Source organism: Echeneis naucrates, chromosome 5 (assembly GCF_900963305.1).
Source record: "Echeneis naucrates chromosome 5, fEcheNa1.1, whole genome shotgun sequence".
NCBI lineage: Eukaryota > Metazoa > Chordata > Actinopteri > Carangiformes > Echeneidae > Echeneis > Echeneis naucrates.
Genome location: NC_042515.1, coordinates 22,372,218 through 22,397,290, shown reverse-complemented (window position 1 = coordinate 22,397,290; position 25,073 = coordinate 22,372,218). Strand labels below are relative to the sequence as shown.

At 39.5% G+C, this 25,073-nt stretch overlaps 3 protein-coding genes across 10 annotated transcripts; all 3 read left to right on the top strand.

Annotated features, from left to right (window-relative positions):
* Positions 1 to 8,941: 8,941 nt before the first annotated feature.
* Positions 8,942 to 13,608, top strand: acot8 (acyl-CoA thioesterase 8). The gene is made up of 6 exons (XM_029502670.1): positions 8,942 to 9,122; positions 9,559 to 9,695; positions 10,575 to 10,800; positions 11,612 to 11,769; positions 12,078 to 12,269; positions 12,649 to 13,608. The coding sequence occupies exons 1-6, from the start codon at positions 8,947 to 8,949 to the stop codon at positions 12,768 to 12,770; spliced, it is 1,011 nt and encodes a 336-aa protein (XP_029358530.1). The 5' UTR covers positions 8,942 to 8,946; the 3' UTR covers positions 12,771 to 13,608.
* A 72-nt stretch (positions 13,609 to 13,680) lies between these two features.
* srsf6b (serine and arginine rich splicing factor 6b) lies at positions 13,681 to 18,779 on the top strand. Of its 7 annotated transcripts, none has more exons than XM_029503007.1 (7): positions 13,748 to 13,883; positions 14,712 to 14,854; positions 15,368 to 15,491; positions 16,308 to 16,426; positions 17,263 to 17,465; positions 17,563 to 17,640; positions 17,939 to 18,779. In XM_029503007.1, exons 2-7 carry the CDS (start codon positions 14,771 to 14,773, stop codon positions 18,327 to 18,329), a joined length of 999 nt encoding a protein of 332 aa, XP_029358867.1. In that variant the 5' UTR covers positions 13,748 to 13,883; positions 14,712 to 14,770; the 3' UTR covers positions 18,330 to 18,779. The 7 variants fall into 7 exon arrangements, with proteins under 7 accessions (XP_029358865.1, XP_029358866.1, XP_029358867.1 ...); XM_029503008.1 differs by having other exon boundaries at positions 13,756 to 13,988; XM_029503005.1 differs by lacking the exon at positions 15,368 to 15,491 and having other exon boundaries at positions 13,681 to 13,883.
* A 711-nt stretch (positions 18,780 to 19,490) lies between these two features.
* On the top strand, positions 19,491 to 23,220 carry ift52 (intraflagellar transport 52 homolog (Chlamydomonas)). 2 transcript variants are annotated; one of them, XM_029502288.1, is made up of 14 exons: positions 19,491 to 19,524; positions 19,916 to 20,077; positions 20,187 to 20,274; positions 20,407 to 20,536; positions 20,643 to 20,718; positions 20,837 to 20,908; positions 21,015 to 21,141; positions 21,230 to 21,313; positions 21,430 to 21,498; positions 21,580 to 21,734; positions 21,813 to 21,900; positions 22,550 to 22,658; positions 22,742 to 22,887; positions 22,987 to 23,220. In XM_029502288.1, the coding sequence occupies exons 2-14, from the start codon at positions 19,959 to 19,961 to the stop codon at positions 23,026 to 23,028; spliced, it is 1,305 nt and encodes a 434-aa protein (XP_029358148.1). In that variant the 5' UTR covers positions 19,491 to 19,524; positions 19,916 to 19,958; the 3' UTR covers positions 23,029 to 23,220. The 2 variants fall into 2 exon arrangements, with proteins under 2 accessions (XP_029358148.1, XP_029358149.1); XM_029502289.1 differs by having other exon boundaries at positions 22,742 to 22,891.
* The last annotated feature ends 1,853 nt before the right edge of the window (positions 23,221 to 25,073 follow it).

Here is a 25,073-nt window from a genome sequence, read left to right as displayed (position 1 = left end):
GGCTGACAGAGAAGCAGCAAGATGCGAGAGGGAAAGGCGGAACCACCGTCAGCCAAGGTCACCAGCATCAAGTGGTGGAGCAGCCTCACTGTGGCTGGACCGCTGCGGCTCCCAGACAGGCAGCAGTGCTGGGGAAATCCATTACGCGCTCAGCATCATGCCGCCTTCAAGTGCAGCTCGGAAACAACCCCCCCCCCCCCCCCCCCCCCCCCCCCCCCCACCCACCTTCCTTTTTTTTCTTTTTTTTTCATTTACAGGTCTATTTCCACTTCAGTGTTAGGAGTTAGGAGCCTTTTGACCAAAGCTCCACATTGGAGGTTTAGTTGGATTACTGGCTCACTGGCGCGTTAATACTGTACCTTATCTTATGTTTACCTTACATGTCAGACTATGGAACCAAGACATAGAAGAGCAGGCGCACACATCAACATGTCTCAATAAACCGCAGCTGACCTTTTGGATTTAAAATGCCATCACATCCATTTCATCCTGTTAGACATGAGTTTGACATTTTAGCATCATTTGCATGTGAAGGGTTGAGTTACAGCTACCCCAAAATCTGTTTCGAGTGGTGAACAGTGATCTTGGTCTTCCACCTTTGGCCACCCAAGGTGAAAAAAAGCTGAAGAAACCAACACTCAGTTAGCTGCACTGCTTGAAAACAGATAAGTCCACAGCAAGTTGGACCCACTAAACACTCATCAGCATTTCTACACAAAATGATAAGGCGCAATATCTCAATGCGGCTAAAACCAGAGCTAGAATCCAGTGGTACAGGTACAAGATGTGTGTGATATGAAGTGTTCTGTAGTCTTAAATAGCATATACAAATTGAGGATAATTTGAACATAATAAAATTGAAGTTGATTGATAAATGGGCCAGTTATCGAAAATTCTTTGCCAGCTGTTTTGATAACAGCTTACTACCTTGAACGATTTTTCATACATCAGAGGCAACACTGCATGATTTCAGTTTCTAAAATCTGACAATTAACTTCTGCTTGAAATGAATTCTTTAAATATGTTTGAGATTTGAAGACATTACTTTGATCCCTGGGTAATTGTGATTGGGGTTGAAATCAAGCAGTCAAAAAAATGAGATCCTCCTTCACCAGCCGTAGCACTATGTGCTGTTTAAAAATGACTCAATGAATAAGGACATACTCTGCTTGCTGGGGAGTGTTTTTCTGCATTGAGAGCTTTTACTTTTGATTATCAAAGTAGATTTTCCTGATAATACCGACTTGGCTTTCTTCCATAATGTTTTACATTAATGATGTTTACTGGTAATAGAGTCGTGTTTTTACAAAATTCTATATGTCCTAGAGCACCTGAAAGCATCATTTGATTTGTTTTCTTTTTGAGATGATATTTTGACATGTTGGAGTCTGTTAATGTCATTTTCCCACTGAGTCTTCCACATTCATTGAATAAAGGATGTTGGCCTATGAGCAAGTTTACCATCTGGCTCCTGATCAGTCTGCTGGTCTGACATATGGTTATATTGTAGTGCCTGATATTAAAATGATGACTCAACAATGTCAGAATTAATCCAATTTAGATCAAAGAGCAACACAGAAGTCATTATATAACAGTGGAGTGGAGACGACTGGGTAAGAAAATATCCAGCCTTCAATGAGAGACCCCGAGAACACTACCTTCAAGGCACCATGTGAGATGTGTCTCTGTTTTTATCTTGTCAGAACTGTAGCTTCACACTGTACAACAAAGGAGAAAGACTACTCATAGTTGTTGTTGGATGATACATGTAACATAACTAACTCAGTCACGTATAGAAAGCCTGGATGTTGACTCTGGCTCTGAATAATAAAGCCGCTGCTAAATTGTCATAAACCTTCATAATCTAATGGCCATCAGGGGGCGATTTCACTGGCTGTAAGAAATAGTCTGATTGTATTGAAGTGTATGTGGAAATGCTCCTGCTTCTTACTTGATTTATTAGCTCAGTCAATGTTCAGTTCAGTTCAGAGCTTTATTGTCCCTCCAGGGGAAATTTGGTTTGCAGTTAACGGGCACAGCAACAATAATAATAATAGACAAACAGTGACATAGAATAATGTTGCAGAATACAGCACAACCAAACTTGATTTGAAAAATCCAAAACAGAGTAAGAATAGAAGTATCAAAAATATGCCACAAGAGCAGTGCAATGTTTTCCTTATGAGTTTATGAACTCGATCTTTAGTTTCAAGTCTTCTTCAATCAAACATGATGTTCATTTTTTAAAGGATGACCACATTTAGAGGAAAAAAAAAGAGGGTTTGTATCAGGCTGTGGCTACCATGTGATTGGCAGTACAATCTGACTATTACAGTCAGATCCAGCTCTCAAGTCTCCTCAGCTCCACCTTTTCTTCCAAATACGGTTTCAAGTAGTTTAAAAAAAGACCAAGATGGCAATGACCAAATAACAAACAAAGAAAAGGTGAGACATGGAGACATGTATTGTGGGAGGTAAGAGTTATCCTTAATAATATTTAAGAGAACTTTGAGAAGTCATTTCACTATTCAAAATACCATTTCTGTTTGATAGATTTATCCTCGACAGATATGTGGAGGAATAACATGCAGACAATTTAAATTTAACAATTAACAAGTATCAAACAAGACAAGGACATATATTTTGTTAGTACCCCGTTTGAACAGTATGTGAGTCCACTAAATGGGCTTGATTTGTTACATGTGCTGATTTATTGGCTCAGCAGTGCCAAATGCCAGCAGCTGCCTGGGGACATTGCCACTGCCTGCAGATCACAACACAGGGTACAAGTTGTAAACCAATATGTTATGTGAAATGTGTGGGTTAGAGAAACAATATTGGGATGTTTGGGTGCAAAAATGTTCCTGTAACAACATACTGTACTCAAGCAGCTGGCTCACTACCCTCTCTACTAAATAAACTTGCCTCTCTTCTCTGGTGATCCATGTGCAAGAGAGTCAACTGAAGTCAATATCAATACATATTCTGTGTCTGGTCTTACAATAAAACCAATAAACCAAACCAACCAATTTTATATCAAGTCGCAATAGTATGAATACATATTAAAATTAAAGTATGACTTTGGCATACGTTGTTTGCCAAAGTTACTTTGTTACATCAGAAAGATGCTGGCTTCTAATGACTTTAAAGTGGGAGACATGGTAAATTTTGGTTGAATATGGAGTGAGGCAATTGGAAGACTGTGGATTTACTTAGCAACACAACATAAATCTGAAAAAATATCAAGGTCATCTGTGTTCTGTGTCAAATTGATGAGCCATGACCTGATGTTTTTATCTTTGGTCACCTGATGTCACAACCCACATTCAACCCAAATACAAATATATGACACCCCCGACGGGTACAGCTCAGTACCTGCAGTGCAGCCAGAGCCAACACTGAGCATGATCTAACTGCTGTAGGAGCAGGGATCACAGTCTGATTAAATTATTTAATAAATCATGCAACATCAGAAATAATGTCACCAAATTATGCATGAGTAACCAGCTCTCTCCTTGGACCTGTCACTTTTCTCTAAAAGAGCAAGATGAAAGGAAAAGGAAACAAGAGCTGTCACGGCCCTGGGACCAGATTCTATTTTATACTCACAGGTGAGGGTTGAGGAGATGGAGCTGAAGTGAGTGATGGGTAAGTGGGAGCAGATTAATTTAACACCTACATTCAGTGTTCAGCATTGATCACTGATTGATCTTTTCCTTTAAGTCAGATCATTGGTGTCTTACTCACTGAGACACACTGTCACTCAGGGAGTGAAGGGAGTTGTGTGGGTGGATTGTCTGCCTGGAGAGGGAAGAGCACACAACGAGTTTCAGAAGGAAATCTCACAAACATGTCAGACCGACTCAGGGGGACCATGACACAGTTTTTACGTTCTAGTCCACAGGCCTTTTCAGTGATCAGGAGAGACAGGGAGCTGGATTGAATGAGACAGTATAACTTGGGGAGCGAGTGGTGGAGCAGTGCTATAAAACCACTCCCAGCCACAGACACCGACAAGATGGCCCGGTCTCCTGGGTGTCTGTGTGAATTAGAAACATTGGGGGTGTGGCTTTGGCGTGTCATCCTGTGAGGTCACATTAAAGCCTCTGGAGAAAGACGTGTTCAAAACCTGAAGTAAAGGTCATTTATCCAACAAAGTCATTCTGATAAGTCTGTTGTAACAGTCAAGGATGACCAGGAACTGTTTACACAGAGGAGAGAAAAACAAACAGTTGGAGTGGAGGCTGTGGGTGTTGTTGGTCTGAAAGAAATAGGATGAATAATGACCAGTCAGTTGCATAATCAAGAAATCTGGAGTTTAAGAACCAACTGGCATGAGACTGGGAGAGTTAGAGCAACTGTCTTTCATCTGGAGCTCATTGGTTTTAAGGCCCACAGGCCCTCTTCCTTAAACCATTTCCTTGTTGAGAAAAGAAAATGTGTTCAGGCTGCATAGTGGATGGTAGCTCTTCACAAGATCCTGATTAAAACCATCTCATCTCTGAGCTCAGTGCAGAAAAGCATATGGGTGTACTGTCTTTAAGAATTGTAATCAAAAAACTGCAAAAAGATATGTGGTGTAGTGTACATGTGACCTAGAGAAAAATGAAAATATGCTCCAACTGCAGAAATGCAATACCCACAACTCAACACCTGAGCAAATTTACAAGCTGACTTTTTTGTGTTTTTTTATTTTATTTTATTTTTTTGTGTACCTTGGCAGCATTTCTCTTAATGTTTGTGGAAAGGAATGTGAAAAGATTAAGACAGTATGATAGTGTTACTGTCACTACAGTTATGTCTTTGACAGTTCAGACAGAACACTGTGAATTTTAGACGTGGTTCAGTCAAAGGAAGGGGAAAAAATGCAAAAAGATGCTAACTTCTCACAGACTAGCGTCAGCTCAATCATCTGACAGCTGCTGCTGCTGGAAAATAAAACCCAAAACAAAAGTGAAAATTCTTCGAACTAAATGAATCTCGCTTCATAAATAGAAGAGAGGACGTGTGACTGCAGGGAAATCACAGTAAACACGTGGAATCTAGAGTCAAACAATAACACAGAGGTTCACGTCTGCATTCATAGTCATTTCTTTTTTGATAAAAAAAAATGTTATACTTTATAAATGTATAAAGACTATAGACTTATGGAACAGTCATGTAATAAAGAATCACTAAGTGTCCAACTTGACTCGGCCCCTGATACCATGCAATGTTGTCACACAGTCAATAGCTTGAGCAGTGAGCGGCTGCCAGGTGGCCAGAGAACTTGTTTAGAGTGCACTGTCTGAATACACGAGCAAACAAGCTGAGGGGCCTGGAGTCAAAGGCTGCTTGACTAGAGGACAAAGAAAGGGATAGAGATTTGGAGAAGCTAACACTTCACTCTCTGTAAAACTACTCAACCAACTGAAATGCATCTGAGATGTAAAATAGATAGACACATCTACCCTTAAAGGCGACACGGGTGTAGAAAAGTTTCCCATATTCTTCTCTATTTTTCCTCCCCTCATCCTCAACCTACCTCACATCTGGTCACTTAATCACTGGCACTGGTTCTCACCCAGACTGCTCCCCATTCACTTGTTTGAGTTCACCTGGTAACCAGAGGGTAGTTAGAATTTAAACTAGCAGGATTTTTTAATTTGAGCAAAATTTGAATTGAAAATTGTTCTGGCAAGAGGACGAAGCCTTTTTGTTGTCTTTTATAACTAGCTTAGTCTGTGAGCTTTATTTGCTTTATTCTTATTTTAAGACAATTAGCTTATTTATTCACCCAAGTTTAATCTCTATTTGTCTCATTTTAGATTCAGCTGCCCATGGGCATCTTTTCTATCCTTGTGTTTACATGTGGTTAATTTTGAACAGACGTGTGTCAGACGCTCAAGGTTTTTTTTTATTCCTTTTAAATTATCCTGACCTGATGCCTATGATTGTTTATTTGATTTGAACCTCCTGCTTCACAACTGACATCCTCCCTGTGACCATGTCTGTCATTAATGACTCATTTTCCTGAACTACAGAGCCATACTGGTCCACTGCCCTGACCAAAATGTGTCCTCAGTGGTGCTGACACAGCCCTGCTGCAGCCTGTCGTCACACACCATCTCCCACTGGCTGTTTTTCAAGACTATTACACTAGTCTTACTGCAGAACCTGAATGTGTCGGAGCGCCCGTGGCTGTAGAAACACTGTTGTGTTAGAAAGATCACTGTAAAGCCACTTGGTAAATAAAGGGCGAACTGTTACTGGTATTAATGAGAAGATAACCTGTTTCATCAGCGGAACTGTACTTTATCATTTCATCAGGCAGCCTTAACATACTTTCGTTCTTACTCCATATTTACATGATGCTGACATTGTGTCTGTGCAGAGAGTTGTTCAGTCTCTTATGCATTTCCTGAACATCAAACACCATTTCACTGGTTTGGGCCATAACACCCTGCCCAAAATGGGCCCAGTTTGGTAACCCAGCCCAGTAGAAAAAGCACCTGGGCATCATGCAGCATTCCCTAAAGGCCATCTCACTGAGAAACACTGAGGCTGTCGAGCTGCCAGGACATAAGTGATGAAAACAAACCCTGTGAAACTACCTGGCATTCACAGGAGTTACTGCCTTGAAGACTGAGAAGGAAAATCTTTGTTTCATCACTGTACTCTCAGCCAGATATTTTCATTTTTATAGACATATTCCTTTTTCTAATCACTCTACTTTACAAATTTGCATAACAAATACATCAAAATATCAACTGACTCAGCAACTACATATAATCTTAGCTCAGAGAGCCATGGCTTTGGGCAATTTTTAAGATTTTGCATCTCATGGAGTCTCATCCAAACCACTACCTCAAAAAACTATTCAAATAAGATTGCTCATTAATTACTCTCTTATTTGCTTTGGAAATTGAGTGCTTCTGCTGCTGTATGACTCCTGTTTGCTTGGTTTGCTGGTCTAGCTATAAACGCTTTGTGTAAAATAAGACAGTTGAACTACTTTCGAAAAACATAAAATTTAGTCTTTGACTAACACCAGTACTAAATACCTAAAACCTGACTAAACCTATTCAAAACATAATGACTGATTCATTAGCACGATGTACAGCATTGGACAAACTGACGCTGAGATCTGAAGGTTGAGAAAATCAAAAGTTAGTCTCAAACAGTTTTCACATGATGACTCAGCAACTAAATGTAATTTTGGTCTTTAATATAGGAAAAACAAGCAGACTGTTTCCACATGACCTAGCAGGTAGTGGTTTTACATCTTACAAAATGTGAGAGATTTATCCTAGGGCTTAGCCATTAATAATTTAAAGGCATGCAGTCACATTTTGAATTCTATTCTGTGGTGCAGTGGAGGCCATGGAAAAGTCTGGAAAGAAGTCCTGATGTATAGTTTTCTACTTTCATTGCTTATGGAATAATAATTTTTGCCCCTGTGCTTTACATCAAAGTCACCTTACAGAAAAAGCTTGCCAGCTATGGGTAGGATGACAGGAGAATCTTGAAAGACACTGAGGTGATCAACTGTTTCTTGGTAGCAGCAAACACACAGTTGGAGATCTGATTACAAGGCTTATTGTATGGTGTATGACCTTGAGCACGAAACCTGCCACGAAATAAAATGCATTGTAATTGTCACAGATACGAGATACATCACTAAAATTGCAAATAAATTGTAGCACAATGTTCATTTTCAGTTACTACGGGAGGTCTGATTACAGAGTTATTTTAAGGCATTGGACAATGTTAAAGGTCCAGATTAGACTGAGTAACTGCAATGGTAGAGATTACGTCCCATGAGTCTATGCTAAATAGATTAAAAGCTTGTTCTGTAGATGCAACCTCCTCCTGGGACTTTTTTCGTCCTTCAAAGGTCGATGGAGTGCTAATTTCATTTTGAAGCCGAACACACAACTGTGACTGTGGTAGAAATGTGAGCTTAATTCTATGCTTTTGAATTTTTTTGTGTTTGAAATGCTTAAGAAGAATTATTATCCCTCATTCTTTTTGAACATAAGTATCAAAACATTTAGATCTCACCTTCATACAGATGTAATGTAACAGTAGAAATTAGACCGCACACAAACATGAATGCTGTATATTATATTTAAATGAGGTCATTTATGCCCACAGAAAACAGACTATAGGCTCCTATATTCTTTTGTTTACTGGCCCTGGTGTTCTATATTTAATGAAAAAAATCTGCAGTTTGTTGACTGACTGTACATGTAAGCCATGTAATATCTACTTTCTACTAGAGTAGCAACTCGAAACAAAATCCTTGAGAGGTGTTAGAGAACAAATTACTTTCTGTCATATCTTATCTTATCTTGAGTTGCCACTTTAAATTGAAGAAATCCCATCTTAAAAATTTATACTGTAACAATTAGGAAATGACTGAATTAATTGATGTGCCTAACTAGCTCCCATAGGACTTGGTACCTTGTGCCTGCTCCACAGTGTAACTATTAAAAACAATGCAATGCAATGCAAAAAAGAAACTCATGAATGACCAGAGGTGATAATACATTTGTAATTTCATGAAATGTGTATTAGGATAAAATTGGTGTAAACACGAGAGATGTGAAAAATTTGCAATAAAAAAATGAGATAAAGTTTTTGCTTTCTATGAATGTATGTTGTCCAGACAGTAGAATGAATGAGTACCATTGTGAGTGCCATTAAGACACTGCAGAGTTTATTTTAGATGTAACATCCCTGAAAGTTACATTAGGCCATGTAAGTGGGGCATTTTGTGTGGCATGAGGAAGGATGCTGGACTACAGTATGGATAAGAATGTTGGAGAGGAAATGGCATTTCAGCATGATATGATAGAAAGAAAGAAATAATTTGATTACTGCATCTGGCCTGTCGATGGCAGCAACATACCTCCGCTGCGTCCAAGCTGCTGCAAATAAACACGAAGAAGTTGTCAGACAATCATGGCGGAAAAACAAACGGCGACGACGAGTGACTGTGACTGTTCAGGAAGCAACGAGACACTGAAATCAGCTGACGGTGAAATCTCGGACAGCCCGAAACCTCCTGCCCAGGACCTGAAAAGCGTCTTGGTCACCAGCGTTTTAAGCTTGGAGAAGCTCGACGTGGACTTGTACAGGTAGCACGTTCATCTGGATGAATGGTGCATTCACCTTCCGTAAAAATGGAAGTCATCTTGCGTTGACATCATAAAATCAGATTTCGGCTCGATTGACGTTGACATATCTGCCTCAATAATATATTTTATATAAATGGAAGCATAAACCAAGCAAATATAGGGTTCTTTCAGGGAATTGTGCTCCAGTGTCCAATATAATGGACATTAAACTGACAGGTGCGTTTATTACTTTGCCCACACCCAATCCCATCAGAGTAAATTCAACACAAAATAGCTCTGTGTAGTGCACCAAAGCTACACTCTGGTCAACACTTTTTTTTAAACACAAACGCCACCTCCATTCAGTACACTTGTATTAGACTGCAGTAAGTTTAGATGCGAGTTGCTAAAAACTGGCAACTGTGTATATCTCAGCTGTTTCTCCGATTTTCCCCAGAGGGACACATCACTGGGTGCCTCACACTCAGCGTTTGTTTGGGGGCCAAATAGTCGGACAGGCTCTTGTGGCTGCTGCTGATACTGTTGGGGACAGCCTTCATGCCCATTCCCTCCACTGCTATTTTGTACGAGCAGGTAAGTTAAGCAAACCCTCTACGCCAGGGTTCGGCAGCCTTCGGTGCGATGATCCTCTATTTGCGTGTGTCCTGATTTTTGGGTTGGAGTGACAGCTCCCACCCACGATCTCTGCAGCGCACTTTGAGTTAGGTTTTCAATGTATGGAAAATGCAATAGAAATGAAATTTGATTAGATTAGTAGCCGCAGGCTCATCCCCTGGATCTGTGCCGGATCTCCGGCCAGTGTCGTTAGACTGCGATTAAAACAGAGTCAACATAAAAAAGACTTGATGATGATGATGATGATGATGTCGATGTGGGATTGGAATAAGAGTAACTCAGCTTTCCCTCTTAACCAATCAGCCAATCAGAAGTGGGGTGGGGCTGGGTCTTGGAACAATTAGTTTAGACCCAGCAGCAGCATGTAGCATTTAAAATACTTGGAAAACATGAGCTCTTAGCTGTCAAACTCGAAAATTACTGCCTCAAAAATAGAGAGAGAGAGAGAGAGAGAGAGAGAGAGAGAGAGAGAGAGAGAGAGAGAGAGAGAGAGAGAGAGAGAGGCATTGGAGGGGGGGGGGGTGTAGGCAGGAACATGTTGTTGCATGAAGTTCATGGAGTTGAGCTGTTGTACAGAATTCATGCCAAACTTATTTTTTCTCCTCCAAGTTAACCTGTAGCGTGAACTCTGTGATATCGAATCAGTGGACTCTGCCGACCCAACTGAAAACAGATAACAGCCGTTATAAAGACTGGTTCATATGAATGAGTTCCCTTTCAAACAGTCTGTGCGTCAACCATAATTATATTGTTATATTGTCAATAGAATGCGCCAATAACAAGTCCACATTGCTCTGGTCACTGTTTCTCAACACACATCTTATGGCTGTTTTCCAGGGGATCCTAAGGTTCCTGTGCTGTACCAAGTGGACCACACAAGAGATGGCCGCAGTTTTGCAGTGCGGTCTGTGAAGGCCATCCAGCACGGACAGCCTATACTGACCTGTCAAGTGTCCTTCCACATGGTGCAGCCAAGCCCCCTGCAGCATCAGTTCATCATGCCGATGGTCCCTCCGCCTGAAGACCTCCTCACTGTAGAGGAGCTTGTACACCTTTATCTCAGGTAAAGGGCTTTTGGCATGACATCAACAAGGGACTAATATGGACAGAGGCACAAGGCTAATATGTAATTTAAAGGTTAGATCGCTTGCATTAACAGTGGCCATGCCAGATAATTCAGTTCCTTTTTTTTATTTGAGATTCTTGCCCTAGCCCTAATAAAATGGAGGTGAATGGAATTTTATTTGAGCCGCATAAAACTGAAAATAGAAAATTGCATTTGAAAAACACGGGAATCTTTCCTGTGTCTCAGTTACTCTGAATAATTCATAGTCTTTGAAGAAAAATGGAAATTTAAAAAATGAATAGAGCCATGTATATTGAACTATAAAAATTGGAACATGCAGAGTGAGGTTATTACAAAAGTGTATTACTCATAAAAAAAAAAAAACATCATTGTGTGAATAAGATATGAGCTCTTGTTCAATGAGTGATAGTAACATGTCTTATTTAAAGACTGAGGATCTTTTAATGTGCAGTACTGTGGCTGTAAAACGGCTCTGGGCTCTGGAACCATTTTGTGGCTTTGTTTTTGAATTTCTGGCGTTCTAGCCTATTTTTTTCTGTCCATCAGAGGAGCTTTGATATTGAGCTTTACACATTCTGCTGGTCCAGGAAATACTGCAAAATGTCATAAGATAATTAATGAAATAGTGTGATTATTATTTTTTTGACGATCTCATTCAAGTAAAAATCTGCTCTCGATTAGTCCAACTAAAAATGCTGACTCATGCTCTATTATATAAATGCATTTGCTGGAAAAAAATTATGAATTACCCTGCAGATGATGGTCGTTGTTGTCTGTTATTTTACAGTAAACCAGACCTGACAGAGAAAGCAAAACAAGGCCTAAACAAAATTCTGGCTGCTGAGGTCCCCCTTGAAATAAAGCCAGTCCACCCACCACACATCTACAGACTTACTGCTGCTGAGCCAAAGAAGCTCTTCTGGGTGCGAGCTGGAGGACTTATTGGTAAAAAGCTCTCAGTTAACTATGCTGCACTTTATGCACTTTATGCAGCATATATATATATATATATATATATATATATATATATGTATATATATATATATATATATATATATATGTATATGTATGTATGTATATATATATATGTATAGGGAAAAGTGAGAAATTGCAGAGAAGCTTCAGTTAACTCTCAAAATCAAATCATATCAAAAATATGTGAATGTGAAAATAAAGAAAATGTTAGCATAAGGAAGATATGTTTTGTATATTAGGATAGTTTTAATTAATTATTTTTTTCTCTGTGGCTGTAGGTGAAGGTAACATGAAGCTACATCGCTGTGTTGCTGCATATGTGTCAGACTTCGCATTCCTGGACACTGCAATGCTGTCCTATCCCAACTATAGGGCCAAGTTCATAGCTTCTCTGGACCATGCCATGTGGTTCCACAACACGTTTCGTAGTGATGAGTGGATGCTGTATGAATGTGAGAGCCCATGGGCAGGTGAATCTGTTATTTACTTCTCATCTGCTGTACTTTGTTTGCTGTCTGTGTGCTTCTGATGTTATGGTTTTATCAGTGCAATGCCAGTATGATAAATTCAGCACTGTTTGAAAAAAAATGTTTTGATACAGTTCAGTTAGATTTTAATTGTCATCACCTTAGAATGTTAGACGCAAAAAAGTAAAATCTAGTTTCATACATACATAATTTTTACACATTTGCAAATTCACTTTTAAGCACTTTTTTTTTTTTTTTACGTCTGGCTTTCATCAAAATTACAGCATCTTCTTGAAAATATCTTATGTTCTGGTATGCTACTGTTGCAATCTGTTTGTATATCCTGCTTTGCTTAAAAGTGGTCTGTGGTTGTGATCGACAGGGGGCAGTAGGGGACTGGTTCAAGGCCGACTGTGGAGGAGAGACGGGGTGCTGGCTGCTTCGTGCTCCCAGGAGGGTGTCTTGCGAGTGACACCTGTGACACCAGAGCCCAGCAAACTATAAGCAGTTTCCTAGATTTTTATTTTTAGACATAAATTACGAACAATTATATGTTTGTGAAACCATGCAAATGTTTCATTATAAAACAATTACGTCATTCTAAGGCTATAATTGATGCCTGCTTGTCATTTGTATAAGAGGACATATCACATGTGATTCCACAGCTTTCATTATTCAGCCATGCTTAATTTTTAATATTCTTGTTTTGTTGCATCACCTACCATTAAATCAATGAAATTTAAAGCATGGGAATAAATTCTATTCAGTTATTGCTATGGTACTGCACAAACATAAGGACCATATTGAATTCCTTAAAAGGGTATAAGGGGAAAGTGCCCTGGCCCATGACAGTAATGATATTTTAAACATCAAAAATAAAAAAATGAGGCATGGAAACAATGCAGAGAGAGCAAGACATGAAAAAAAAAAGACTCACCTCATCATCCTCATCAGTAGAGCATGAAAAAATGAATGAGGTCGACACTCACAAAGTTCACAATGATGTGTAATCATAGAAAATGTACAGCCTGATCCTCAAGATACAGTGACATTTATGGAGCATGACAGCACGAAGATGAACTGATTGTTCTACCTGTAGTAGCATTTTGAAATCTAATCGAACCGTTTCTTGTTTTTGTTGTTTTGATGCATCTATCAAAGTGGCATGGTGCATCATAAGCTGACTGAAGGAACTTGAGCACTGTTGTACAATTACGGTTGAAAGCGAGGACCTGGGTTTTCTTTCTTTTGCAGCCGTAGATTAAATAACGTGATGAGGACTAGATGTAGGTAAATATGTGGATTCATTTCGAGTTACAGTACAGTGTGCAGCTTCTGCAGTTATAGTTTTGTTTGTTTGTTTTTTTTTTTTTTTTTGGACATAGTGCTTTTATTTTGAAGGATTCTTCCGGAACTTGACATGCTTGTCCGTCGCCCAGCCCCACCTGTGTGTGGGCCAACACTTGGTGCACTGTAACCTGCAGGGATAATCTGTGCCAGTTAATCGGAGATGCCGCGGGTGTATGTCGGCAAGCTTAGCTATCATGTTCGAGAGAAAGATATTCAAAGATTCTTTAGCGGTTACGGTAAACTATTAGAGATCGACCTGAAAAATGGGTAAGATCATCTCATTTTCTGTAATAGCTAACGATTTAACATTAGTCTTAAAGCGTGGTCCACACCAGCATTACCAAAAACAACAGCAACAACCCAAATACAGAGGTAATGTCATGTTATTGTCTTTTGTTGTGGACACAGTTGTTTTTTTTTACTTGCTAACGCTAACATGGCGCAGTGGAAACACGCCTCCGTGCTGTCAGCCGTGCAGGCTTGTAAGAAGTACCTTATCTAAAAATATGCTGCCGAATAGATTATTCAGCTCTGTTTCCAAAGTGGGACTGGGGCACACGGTGGTTTTGACAGTCCGAGCCGTCATGTTGCTAAATGTCACTTGTAACTTGTTAGCCACGCGGAGCAGTAACGGTAACTTGCGTAACTGACGTGAGGAATCCCGAACAGCGGTAAGGTGACCGAACATTTCCGTTGACGCCTAATGAATGGTGCTTGGACTTTGTCCATTATAATGTAATAAAATATCCAGTAAATAGCTGCCTTGCTTAGTTATTTAAATGTATAAAACAATGAAATATCCGATAAGGTTAGAGTAACTGAATAGTAATTATAGAAAAATTTTTTCAATTAGCCCCCCAGATAAGATCAATTTTATAAAATTCCTGGTTGATCGCTACTACGCAAAATCATTAGATGCGGTAGCTAATCCTTATAAGGTTGGCGATAAAGTATTAAATAGTTATTTGCCACTTTGACATTTCTTTATCATTAATAATGAAACAGTATTAAAGTAGTAAAATACAAAATACAAGGACAGACAATAAAGGTAATGCCCATTTCTTGCTTTGTACCCTGCACATAAATCCCTCACAGGTATGGCTTTGTGGAGTTTGAGGACATGCGAGATGCTGATGATGCTGTGTATGAACTGAATGGAAAAGAGCTGTGTGGGGAGCGAGTCATCATCGAGCACGCCCGTGGACCACGCAGAGATGGATATGGCTATGGGGGACGCAGTAAGTTCAGCACATCTAAGTACACCCTCATTCACCTGCTTTCCCTGACTCACCGTACAACCAGAAAAATTTGTCAGTTACAATCAGTCACTCAGTACTCATTTGACATGTCCTATCTTACATCGTGGTTTTTAGAATTTAATTTTCAGTGTTTACTCGTTGGTAGTCACTCTTTTACAAAGGGATAATGTCCACAGCCATCTAAAGGATGTGTCCCTGACACCAGGTAGAAACAGAGACTTAATGCAGTGAAACATGTGTAACAGTGATTAAAGAAAAAGGTAAGACTTTTGAAGCTACAATGTGTTCAGTTTGAAGTCAACGTTAACAAAGTGCTTGATGTTTTAATTTGAAAGAGTCCACTGCGGGCTGAGACCGAGTCCAATGAGGGTAAAGATGACTGCCTGACCCGTTTGGCCTGGTCTTTCCCCTTACAATGTGTGTGTGACCTTTGCCATTTGACCATTGGTTGACATAACCGGAAGCCACGATGACAGCATCCTTTTCCAATAGACCAGTGTGATGGTGAGGAATCCTGTTGGTCTTACTGTTGCAAGACATTGCAGAGGACCAAGCCAACACATGTTTCAGCCACTGATTTGGCTTCCAGTGCTGTGTAGTAAAACAAAAAGGTTTGGTAGGTGTCATCTTCATCCTATTATGTTAAACATGCTTAATGTGCAAAACCACAAATATTGCATTATAAGGAAGACTTGGAAGTAAGACAAATTCCTAAATATATAGTTGTTGGGGGATCATCAGATGTTTGGAATATGGACTTTAAATAAAGATTGTTGAAACTACTACTTAAGGGGAAATAAAAAATAAAAAAGGGTTAAATATCCCATTTTACATGAAGGACAGTAGTAAATTCTCTTCAACTGAAATAATTGACATCAACAATAAACAGCAATAAATTGAATCATAAAGAATAAATGATTGCATAGTAAACCCATCAATTATGTGAAATACAAAGGAGAGGTACTAGATTTTGTTTCCTAACCACACAAATGAATGTCTTAGTTTGTAGTTTGTTCCATTTAGTAAAGTTGGTCTATATAAGTTCCTCTAAAGCTGTGCTAGCATGACATGTTGTTTGTCTTAAAAGCAACCCCTAATACACACAAGTAAAAAAAAAAATGCTGTCCAAACTGTAATGAAGTGCTTTTCAATTCTGGTCCATGGGGTTTCTGCTGGTTTTCTAGTTGTTTCTGCACATTTACTTAAAACGGCCCATTTCAATAATCCTTAAATGCAAATACTTAAAAAATCCACAAGGCTATGGGTCCAGATGTGGACTAAAAAAAACACAGCATCTTTAACCAAGTGTTTATTCTTTAAGGAAGTTAAGAGAGCTTAGAAGTTGTTAGCGAGTCCAGGCTGTTCCGAGTCCTTACCTTTCCAGAAGAGTGTTTTTTCAAATAGAATTTTAATCTCCTTGTCTCCTTTGAAGGTAGTGGCTACAGCAGCTGGAATCGCTCTGGCAGGGATAAGTATGGGCCGCCAGTACGCACTGAGCACCGCCTCATTGTGGAGAACCTGTCCAGTAGGTGTAGCTGGCAGGACCTTAAGGTGAGACAGATGATTTGAAATATAAATATGCGATGTTTGTTTGTCTGTTGTTGGGTTTGTGTGTGTGTGTTTGTGTCAAGTTGATCTCCACATATTAGTCCTACTGATCATGTTATTACATGATGAGAACCACAGTTCAGCAAAAATGTATACGAGCAAGAAGTGGCTGTAGAAAAGGACTGGCAAATACTGGTCCCCGCTGATGTCAGTACTGCCAGCAAGCCTAACATTTTATGCACCCATTAAGAGACAATAAATGATTTTGATAAAATTTGGTTCAACAAAACAAAAGGTAACTGAGAATAAAATAGTTACATTAAAATACATAATATGTTTATATAAATATTTAATGCATTTTTTATTGTTTGCTCTTTAAAAATGTAAGTCATAAATGAAACTGGGCCTGAAAGCACATCTTTAATTACAGTACGTCCTCATTGAAAAATCTGGAACAGGATCAGCCATTTTGGTCCCCACCACCGCTGCCTCTACAAGGTGGACATGGCTCAGTGCTGATCAAGATGGTTAGCATCACACAGAGTGAGCCACATGTTTGACTGTCAGATGGAGCCTCAGATGAGGGGAACATTGAGACCAGGATCAGAGACTGGCTGGCATATCAGAATGGTTAGCGTAGCAAGTATCTTTTATTTGTTTACATTGTCAGCTTGTAACTGGCAGTGGCTGTTAGTGGTGATAAAAGTTGATAAGATTAGTTCCTTAGGCTGTATTATAATACATGACTGACTGACTGTCAACATGACTGTTTGAGCAACACATTAATTTGATTACTTTTTTTAGAGTTTGTCCACCAGACATGTATTGTTCCTTCATAGGATTTTATGAGGCAAGCAGGTGAAGTAACCTACGCTGATGCTCATAAAGGCCGCGCCAATGAGGGAGTCATCGAATTCCGGTCCCGCTCAGACATGAAGCGAGCTTTAGAAAAGCTTGATGGAACTGACGTAAATGGACGAAAGATTCGTTTGGTGGAAGACAAACCTCGCCGTAGGCGCTCTTACTCTGGCAGCAGATCCAGGTAAAGGAAGTCAGATGCGTTACCAGGTGCTGCTTTTTGTGTTTTATTTTTTTCCCTCTTGCTCTGTTTATCTAAGGTTGTCATGTTGAACCCACAGGTCTCGCAGCAGGCGGCGCTCTCACAGCCGCAGCCGAAGAAGCAGGAGTTCCCACAGCCGATCCAGGTCTCGCTCGCGGTACGTCCAGCTTTGTGCTTGCCCACTGGTCCAAAAATTTGGAGCGTCCACCTTTTTAACTTTATTCATGTTTATTCCAAGGTCAGTCTAGTTCCTAATATACAGAAGTGTAGCTACAGGAATTATTGAGGTATTGTGGTATTGTAGCGGAGATCACCCACTATGGTCGGATGGTAGCTGCTCTGAGTGCAATTTTTCTTGATGACAAAATCCTAAATTCAAACCATGTGTAGAAACTGTGGAATTTTACAAAGTAACATGCCCTAAATTGGTGATGCCGTTTTATTACCTTTTACAGCTCTCAATCTCGGAACAAGCGCAGGTCTCACTCCAGGTCAGGACGGAAATCCGACTCAAGATCTAAGAGAAAGTCCAGCCACTCTAAATCCCCAGAGAAGTCTCATTCACATACCCGTAAATCGCACAGTCCCGCCAAGGGCAAAAAGTCTCGCTCTCACTCAAACACTCACAAGTCACGCTCCAAGAGTAGATCCAAAGGCAAAACTGAGAGTCAATCCAGAAGCCACTCCAAGGAGAAATCCTCCAGTAGGAAGTCGCGAACTCGCTCTCGTTCCCACTCAGAGAATAGAAACGAAAAGCATGCCTCAAAATCTCCTCTGGAGAAGGACAGTCAGCTCTCCAAGTCCCCAGCCAAGCACTCTGCATCCCGCTCCAGATCTCGCTCTTGATCCTGGTCAGCATCCCAAACACTGACTCTTTCGATAACAATGTACTGAACAAAGGTGAATGATGAGCAAAAGTGCAAACCCCAGACCTATGTTTGATGTCTCCACATCATTTTTTTTTGGGGGGGGTTGATTTTCCTGTTTGAGCCTCAGAAAGCAAAGGGATATTACTGATATTCTTGTAACTCCATGGGGACAGTGTTTCGCTTGTTTGTCAGCAGCTGAAAGCAGGGGCAGAAGTTGCTTGTTATTTCGATGACATATGTACTATGTCCAAAAAGAAAGTGTAACAGAAAAGGCTAGTATACTTAACAGTTTGAATGCCCTGTGATGATTGTTTTTACCTGTTTGCCTTTTGAAATCTTTGATCTTCCTGCATTGGGAATTACATTTTGAAGCAATTTGCAGCATTTATTTCTAATGACATATTGGAATAAAATAACCTATTTAAGAGATGCCTGCCTTATTTATTTATTTATTTTTTTTTTTATTTTTTTACAATCACCATGATCGTTATTTCCCAAAGCCTTCTCTAATCTTTGTCCCATCAGTGAGGGAATCTTAGACTGTTAGGAGAAAAAATATCCCCTGATCTTTTACTGCAGCAAGTAGTGAATTCCATCTAATCTTAATGTCATTAAACTGATTGTTTATTCTCATATCAATTGGATTAAGAAACTGATAAATGTTATATAAAAACAATTCTGATTTTGAAATTTGAGATTGTATGAGAGTAATTGCAGTTTTGAAAATATCTGTTGGGTGTTGGTGATTAAAACCTTAAAACAGTTAGGTTTGAAGCATTTGTTGGAGTGATATTTAATTCATTCAATTATTCTTGTTAATGGATGGGTGATATTTAATCGTTAACACGATTGTGCACTTTTTGATTAATCCAACCCATTCCCATCCGATCCTTACCCCAAATGTAAAAGGCTGAGAAACAACCTACTCAGTTTTGGGACAGACGTGTAGAATTCATTTTTCCTGCGAAGCCTGTGTGTGAAATTCGACACCTGGTCGAGTCCAGCGAATACTGAAATAGAACAGGCTTTCATGAAACTTGTGTCTGAGTGTGTTTAAAAAAAACTGGGCCGATGGATATTTTTTTTCACGGTGCTGCCCGGTTGCTATGCTGTTAGCGCCCCTGGATACCACTTGTTTCCCACAATGCATCACTTCTGGAAGAGCCTTTGAGGTAACTTGGGAAACGCTAACTTGTTCATATGAAATTGCCACGGGCGGAATTAATGTTACAAGCGAACAGTTATGCCTATTCTCTGTATAAATAAATGAACAGAAGAAAGCCGTATTAGCGCTGAATGCTATTATTAGGTTATGGTGTTAACAGCGAGATCGCTATAGCATCGTATAGCTAGCTCCTTAGCATTGTTTGCTAACAATAGCCTAGCGCATGATGGTTGACGCTGCTACTTTTGTTCGCAATTCAATGTGATGTTATTATTTCAAAAGAAAACCCCTAAATCGCTAAGATAACAATGACACCAACAACAATAAAAATATTGGTGATTTACGATAGCTTGTAAATAATAATGTGGAATCTCATTTCAAGTTGAACCTGTTTCCAGGTGTATGGATACAAAAAAGTGTTAATAAACTTGATTTAAAAAAATGGAGAAGGAGTCGTATAATGCTGTGGTCTTCAACGCTTCAAAGAGAGAACTTTTTACCACGACCAATGGATACAAGTGCATGCAGAAGAAGTTACGAGCTCAATGTAAAATCCAGAGGTAAGCTTTTGCGCAGCACTAACTAACCTATCTGGGCCTTATTTGCTTGCACACATAATCTGCTTGCGAAACTTTGGTGTATAATCGCCATGTAAATGCTGTCTCACAGCTTTAAGGACGAGTTGTCTGCAGAGAAGCTGAAGGGTGTCAAGTTGTGGATAACTGCTGGCCCAAGAGAGAAGTTCACTGCATCAGAGGTGCTGTCTCACAAGCTTGTAAAAATTTTCCTGTTTAACTTTCTCTAACAAAGCTTGCAAAGCCCCACGTCCAAAAATACTTGTCCACTTATCACACAAAAGTTTTCCAACTGTGATTCAATTTTATTTCAGCTTGAGGTTCTGAAGCACTACTTGGATGGAGGAGGAAACGTCCTGGTCATGCTTGGTGAAGGAGGGGAAATCAAATATGACACTAACATCAACTTTCTCCTTGAGGAGTTTGGAATAATGGTTAACAATGGTGAGTACTGACAGTTACCATCATTATCATTAACATCAGAATTTCTTTACGATCAGTTTTAGCAATGTAATGTTATTCATTTTCTTCCTCCACGACGCTGCTGCAGATGTCGTTGTGAGGAATGTGTATTACAAATACTTCCATCCCAAGGAGGCGCTTGTGTCCAATGGTGTATTGAATAGGTTTGTGGTTGCACATTAATTTTCTAACACCAACATACAAAATAACTGATATATTCTAATAAAATGCATTTATGACACATTCACATCTCACCGATGGTTTTCTGCCTTTTTTGTCTAGAGAGATCAGTCGTGCTGCTGGAAAAGTGGTTACAGGAATGATTGAAGATGAAAATGTTGGAAACAATTCCCAGTAATTTATGTCTTTATATTTATATTCATGCGTCCTACATTGGAGTGCTAAGATTAAAGGTGTGTGGTATAAACATGTTTTTTTTTTTTTTTGGCTGTTGGCGTAGGGCTCTCACATTTGTGTACCCATATGGTGCCACACTGAGTGTGATGAAACCAGCCGTGGCTGTGCTTTCTACTGGCTCAGTCTGCTTTCCCCTTAACAGGCCTGTCCTGGCCTTCTATCAAGGAAAGGTCAGCAGCACAAACCCTTTTCGTCCCAGTGTATTCAATGCTTATGAATGCTTGTGAGTTAATGTTGACTGTATCACATCCTATGAAGGAGGCTGGGAAACTGGTTGTGCTGGGTTCCTGTCACATGTTCAGTGACCCATACATTGACAAAGAGGAAAACAGCAAAATCATGGTGAGCCCTGTTAACAAACATTTGTGTTCTTAATCAACATTAGATTATTCTGTCAAATTTGTTCAGTGCCAGCTTTTGTCCGTGACAGCCTGTTATGACATCCTTTTTCTTTCTAGGATGTCGTGCTCCAGTGGCTCATGACTGATAATATTCAGCTGAACCAGATTGATGCAGAGGACCCAGAGGTGAGAAGGTATACAAGTTAGGAGCAATACTCATTATCATGTAAATTAACTAATGCCCATCTTGTCCTTTTTGTCTCTAAGATAACAGATTACACTATGTTGCCAGACACCGGGTGTTTGTCAGAACAGCTCAGAGTGTGCTTACAAGAGGGTGATGAAAATCCCAGAGATTTCACCTCCCTCTTTGATATGTCTTTGTTCAACTTGTCAACTGATACTTTACCTCAAGTCATCAGGTGAGAATGCAAAATAGACTGGGGAACATTATCCCACCATTACAGCGTTGTTTAAGATACAAGAATTGTTTTCTGCAGCTCGTACAAGCAGCTTAATGTCAAAGATGAGCCACTGCAGCTAATCACACCACAGTTTGAGACCCCTCTGCCTCAACTCCAACCTGCTGTAAGTTTCCATCCTGCATTGTAATTCCAGCCAGTGTTTTGCATACATATTTAAATTATAGGCAGCAGTTGAAAATTCTTCTTTACTGATTGAGATGACCTGGAAGTATTGAAGCAGCAGCTGTTCAAATTCTGGTCTAGGTGTTATAAAGAGCTTCAATGCTTCCGGCCTCATCTTCCTTGGATGGGAAAACACTATCTTGTCACAGCAATATTTAAAGCATCGCAACTATGATTGTATTTGATGCCGCCGGAGTTAAACTTTGGCAGACCAACTCAAAAACCGTAGTCCAGATCCGTATATAAATATTTTCCACCCACTTTGTAAAGCATTATATTACAATGGGAAAGTGCCTACAGGAAGCACTAGTCACATCTATATTTGATTAAATATCACATCTTGCTCTGTTTATCATTTTAGTGGACTAGCTTTGTTTTCCCAATTACAGTCCTTTTGTTTTAGTGATTAGGAAAATATAATTTACTTTGGGTGAAAATTTAATTCTCTGCACCACCACTGTCTCCCCCCCCCCCAAGTGCTTTTGAAATCTCTTTAAAATCTGACCTCATGTCTTTTTGACTTCAGCTGTAGTTACAGGCTACTTCAAGCCTCGTCTGAATCCAGAAACTAGCATTGCTTTGCCCTTTAGGTCTTTCCACCTGCGTTAAGTGATTTACCTCCACCTATGCTGGACCTGTTTGATCTTGATGAATCATTCTCTTCTGAGAAAGTGCGACTGGCACAGCTCACCAATAAGTGTATGTTCAGCACTTAATAAAATAAATTGGTGACACTTAAGATATTAACAGTACAACTGTATAACTGGATTCTCATGTTACAGGCACTGACGACGATCTTGAGTTCTATGTGCGAAAATGTGGTGAAATTTTGGGTGTGACACCAAAATTGGATAAAGATCAGCGGGATGCCAAACACATCTTGGAACATGTTTTCTTTCAGGTTGTGGAGTTCAAGAAACTTAATCAGGCAAGTATGTCCAAAAATCCCCTAAAACTAACTTACTCATTAATGACCCTAACCCAACAACACACAACCCTTGTCTGAAAGTGAACCTCCTCCTTGCAGGAGCATGATGTCGACACCGGGGCGCAATTCACTCCAATTTGATTGAACTCAAGTCTCATGTTTAATATTCAACCCTGCCATGACCAAGCAAGAAGAATTCTAGTAAGACACCGTTATGTTAATAGCAACACAATACTGTTGAAGTTAAACTTTTATACTGTTTTTGTATTAAAAATGGAATATATATGTAAAAAGGTACTTGTGCAAATAAAGTAATTTACAATTTATTTAAACATTAAACAATTTTTATTATTTTTTTTTTAAAACATGACACTTGCCAAGCTGTCTGCACAACTCACACATGGACCCTGTAGAGAAAGACATTGAGAAGGCATGGATTGCAATAATCAATATTGAAATTGCAGCGCTGTTTACACTTACATTATCAGCCTGTATTTTTGAAATCCACTTTGATTTGAGATTAATGTCTCTTATCAGGGAGAAACTTCAGCTAGTGAACGTTGTTTAAACTGGGACCTTGGGCTCCATGTCGGTTCCATAGCACTGGACTCTGTGCAGAGTTTGGGGCTGTTGTTCTCTGGTTTAATTAGAGATACATCCCATGACATTTGAGAGGCAGTAAAGTCAGTAGACTGGTCAAAACGAGCAGGCTGTTTTGGTTTTTTGAGGAGAATGTACGGGGTGGAGGATTTCCCTTGTAAAGGAACTGCCAGGTTACAGTTTTCAGGCTCTGGACTATTCAAGCAGTCAGCTGAAATCACCTGAGGGGAAGAAATGGGATCCGATGATAAGCAGAGAAAAGCCAAGGTGGACAGCCTTGTCTCAGAGCCATCAGTTGCTGTTTCGTTTGATACTCTTGATGCTGAAAGTTGTTCCAGCGACAGAGCAGATAGCAAACTCTGTTCCTCATAAAACTTCCTGTCAAACTCTGATGGAGATGAGCACTCAAAGCTCTTCATATCTAAAAAAAAAAAAAAAAAATCATATATATATATAAATAAAAATTGGATAACCCAGAGTTATTCAAATGGTCTGACTGAATAAGCCAATATTTTCAGAGAAGTTTTAGTCATCTTACCTTTAATGACAAAAGGCCTTTCCATTGTTTCCCTGGACCCAAATAACAACTGACATCCAGCTGGGTTTTAAACTGTTCAAACTGCATGTTAATTGACCCAGCTGGAGTCTGAGAAACTCATCAGTCTGCAGGGTGAACAACCTCTTCCTGTCTGCTCTTTTCAAAATAAAAGGTGTTCAATTTTCTTGATAGGGCTTTGAGCACAAGTGAAATGTTACCATTCCGAGAAAAAATATTTAGTGTGTTAAATATTACTCAAGTCATTTTTACAATCTACATTGAAAATGTAAAACAAACCATTGCGACTAAAGTGACTAAAATGTGTTCAACCTTGACATTAAAGCTCTTTTCCAGGGACTACACATCTTGATTTTGGGGTTTATACAAGTCAAAATAAATACCAAGGCCAAAATTCAATTCAGAGCTATGAACAAACACATTGAAGTCCTTTCAACTATATGGGTTGAAAAGCAACAAACACAGAGATGTACTTCTGGTGTTATATGGTGTTGAAAAGCAGTAGTATGAGTATCAGTCTCCGAAATGAATATTTAGGAAATTGATGCATTGAATGCATCTAATGTTGGTCTTCCAGTATTTCCATACAAGACAGTTGATTGAGTGGAGCATGACATTATTCTTTGTAAGTTTTCCTGGCAACTATTACTACACAAGCTCCCTTTTGTATGAGCAGGAGCATTTCACAACCTATGTTGCCGAAACAACATGTCTGATGCTTGTATGTTTGTCATTAAAGAGGCCATAGAGTGGGACCATATGGCCTTGTTTGTGCTTGAGAATATAGCCATGTTCAGGTCAAGTAAATAACTATTTGTGAAAATATACCTACTTTTGTTGTCGTCCTCCACCTCCTCTTTTAAAATTGTTGTTTCATCAGCTTCTTCCTTTTACCTTGTTGCCTCCATTTCATTAGCTCTGTCATTCCTTGAGTATCATCTGAAAGAAAGAAGATAGAAACAACTAGAGATAAAACCATGTATCAGCACCTCTGTGCTGGCGAGAGAGCGGAAAGTGTAGACTCTCGCTA

What these genes read in the sequence shown, in the direction of transcription:
- acot8 (XM_029502670.1), top strand. Translation starts at nt 8,947, where the DNA reads ATGGCGGAAAAACAAACGGCGACGACGAGTGACTGTGACTGTTCAGGA. An exon ending in CTCGACGTGGACTTGTACAG is followed by an intron (nt 9,123 to 9,558) that starts GTAGCACGTTCA and finishes GATTTTCCCCAG; the next exon opens with AGGGACACATCACTGGGTGC. An exon ending in GCGAGCTGGAGGACTTATTG is followed by an intron (nt 11,770 to 12,077) that starts GTAAAAAGCTCT and finishes CTGTGGCTGTAG; the next exon opens with GTGAAGGTAACATGAAGCTA.
- ift52 (XM_029502288.1), top strand. Translation starts at nt 19,959, where the DNA reads ATGGAGAAGGAGTCGTATAATGCTGTGGTCTTCAACGCTTCAAAGAGA. An exon ending in TGGCCTTCTATCAAGGAAAG is followed by an intron (nt 21,142 to 21,229) that starts GTCAGCAGCACA and finishes CATCCTATGAAG; the next exon opens with GAGGCTGGGAAACTGGTTGT. An exon ending in AGGAAAACAGCAAAATCATG is followed by an intron (nt 21,314 to 21,429) that starts GTGAGCCCTGTT and finishes TTTTCTTTCTAG; the next exon opens with GATGTCGTGCTCCAGTGGCT.
- srsf6b (XM_029503005.1), top strand. Translation starts at nt 13,777, where the DNA reads ATGCCGCGGGTGTATGTCGGCAAGCTTAGCTATCATGTTCGAGAGAAA. An exon ending in GAGATCGACCTGAAAAATGG is followed by an intron (nt 13,884 to 14,711) that starts GTAAGATCATCT and finishes AATCCCTCACAG; the next exon opens with GTATGGCTTTGTGGAGTTTG. An exon ending in CGATCCAGGTCTCGCTCGCG is followed by an intron (nt 17,641 to 17,938) that starts GTACGTCCAGCT and finishes TACCTTTTACAG; the next exon opens with CTCTCAATCTCGGAACAAGC.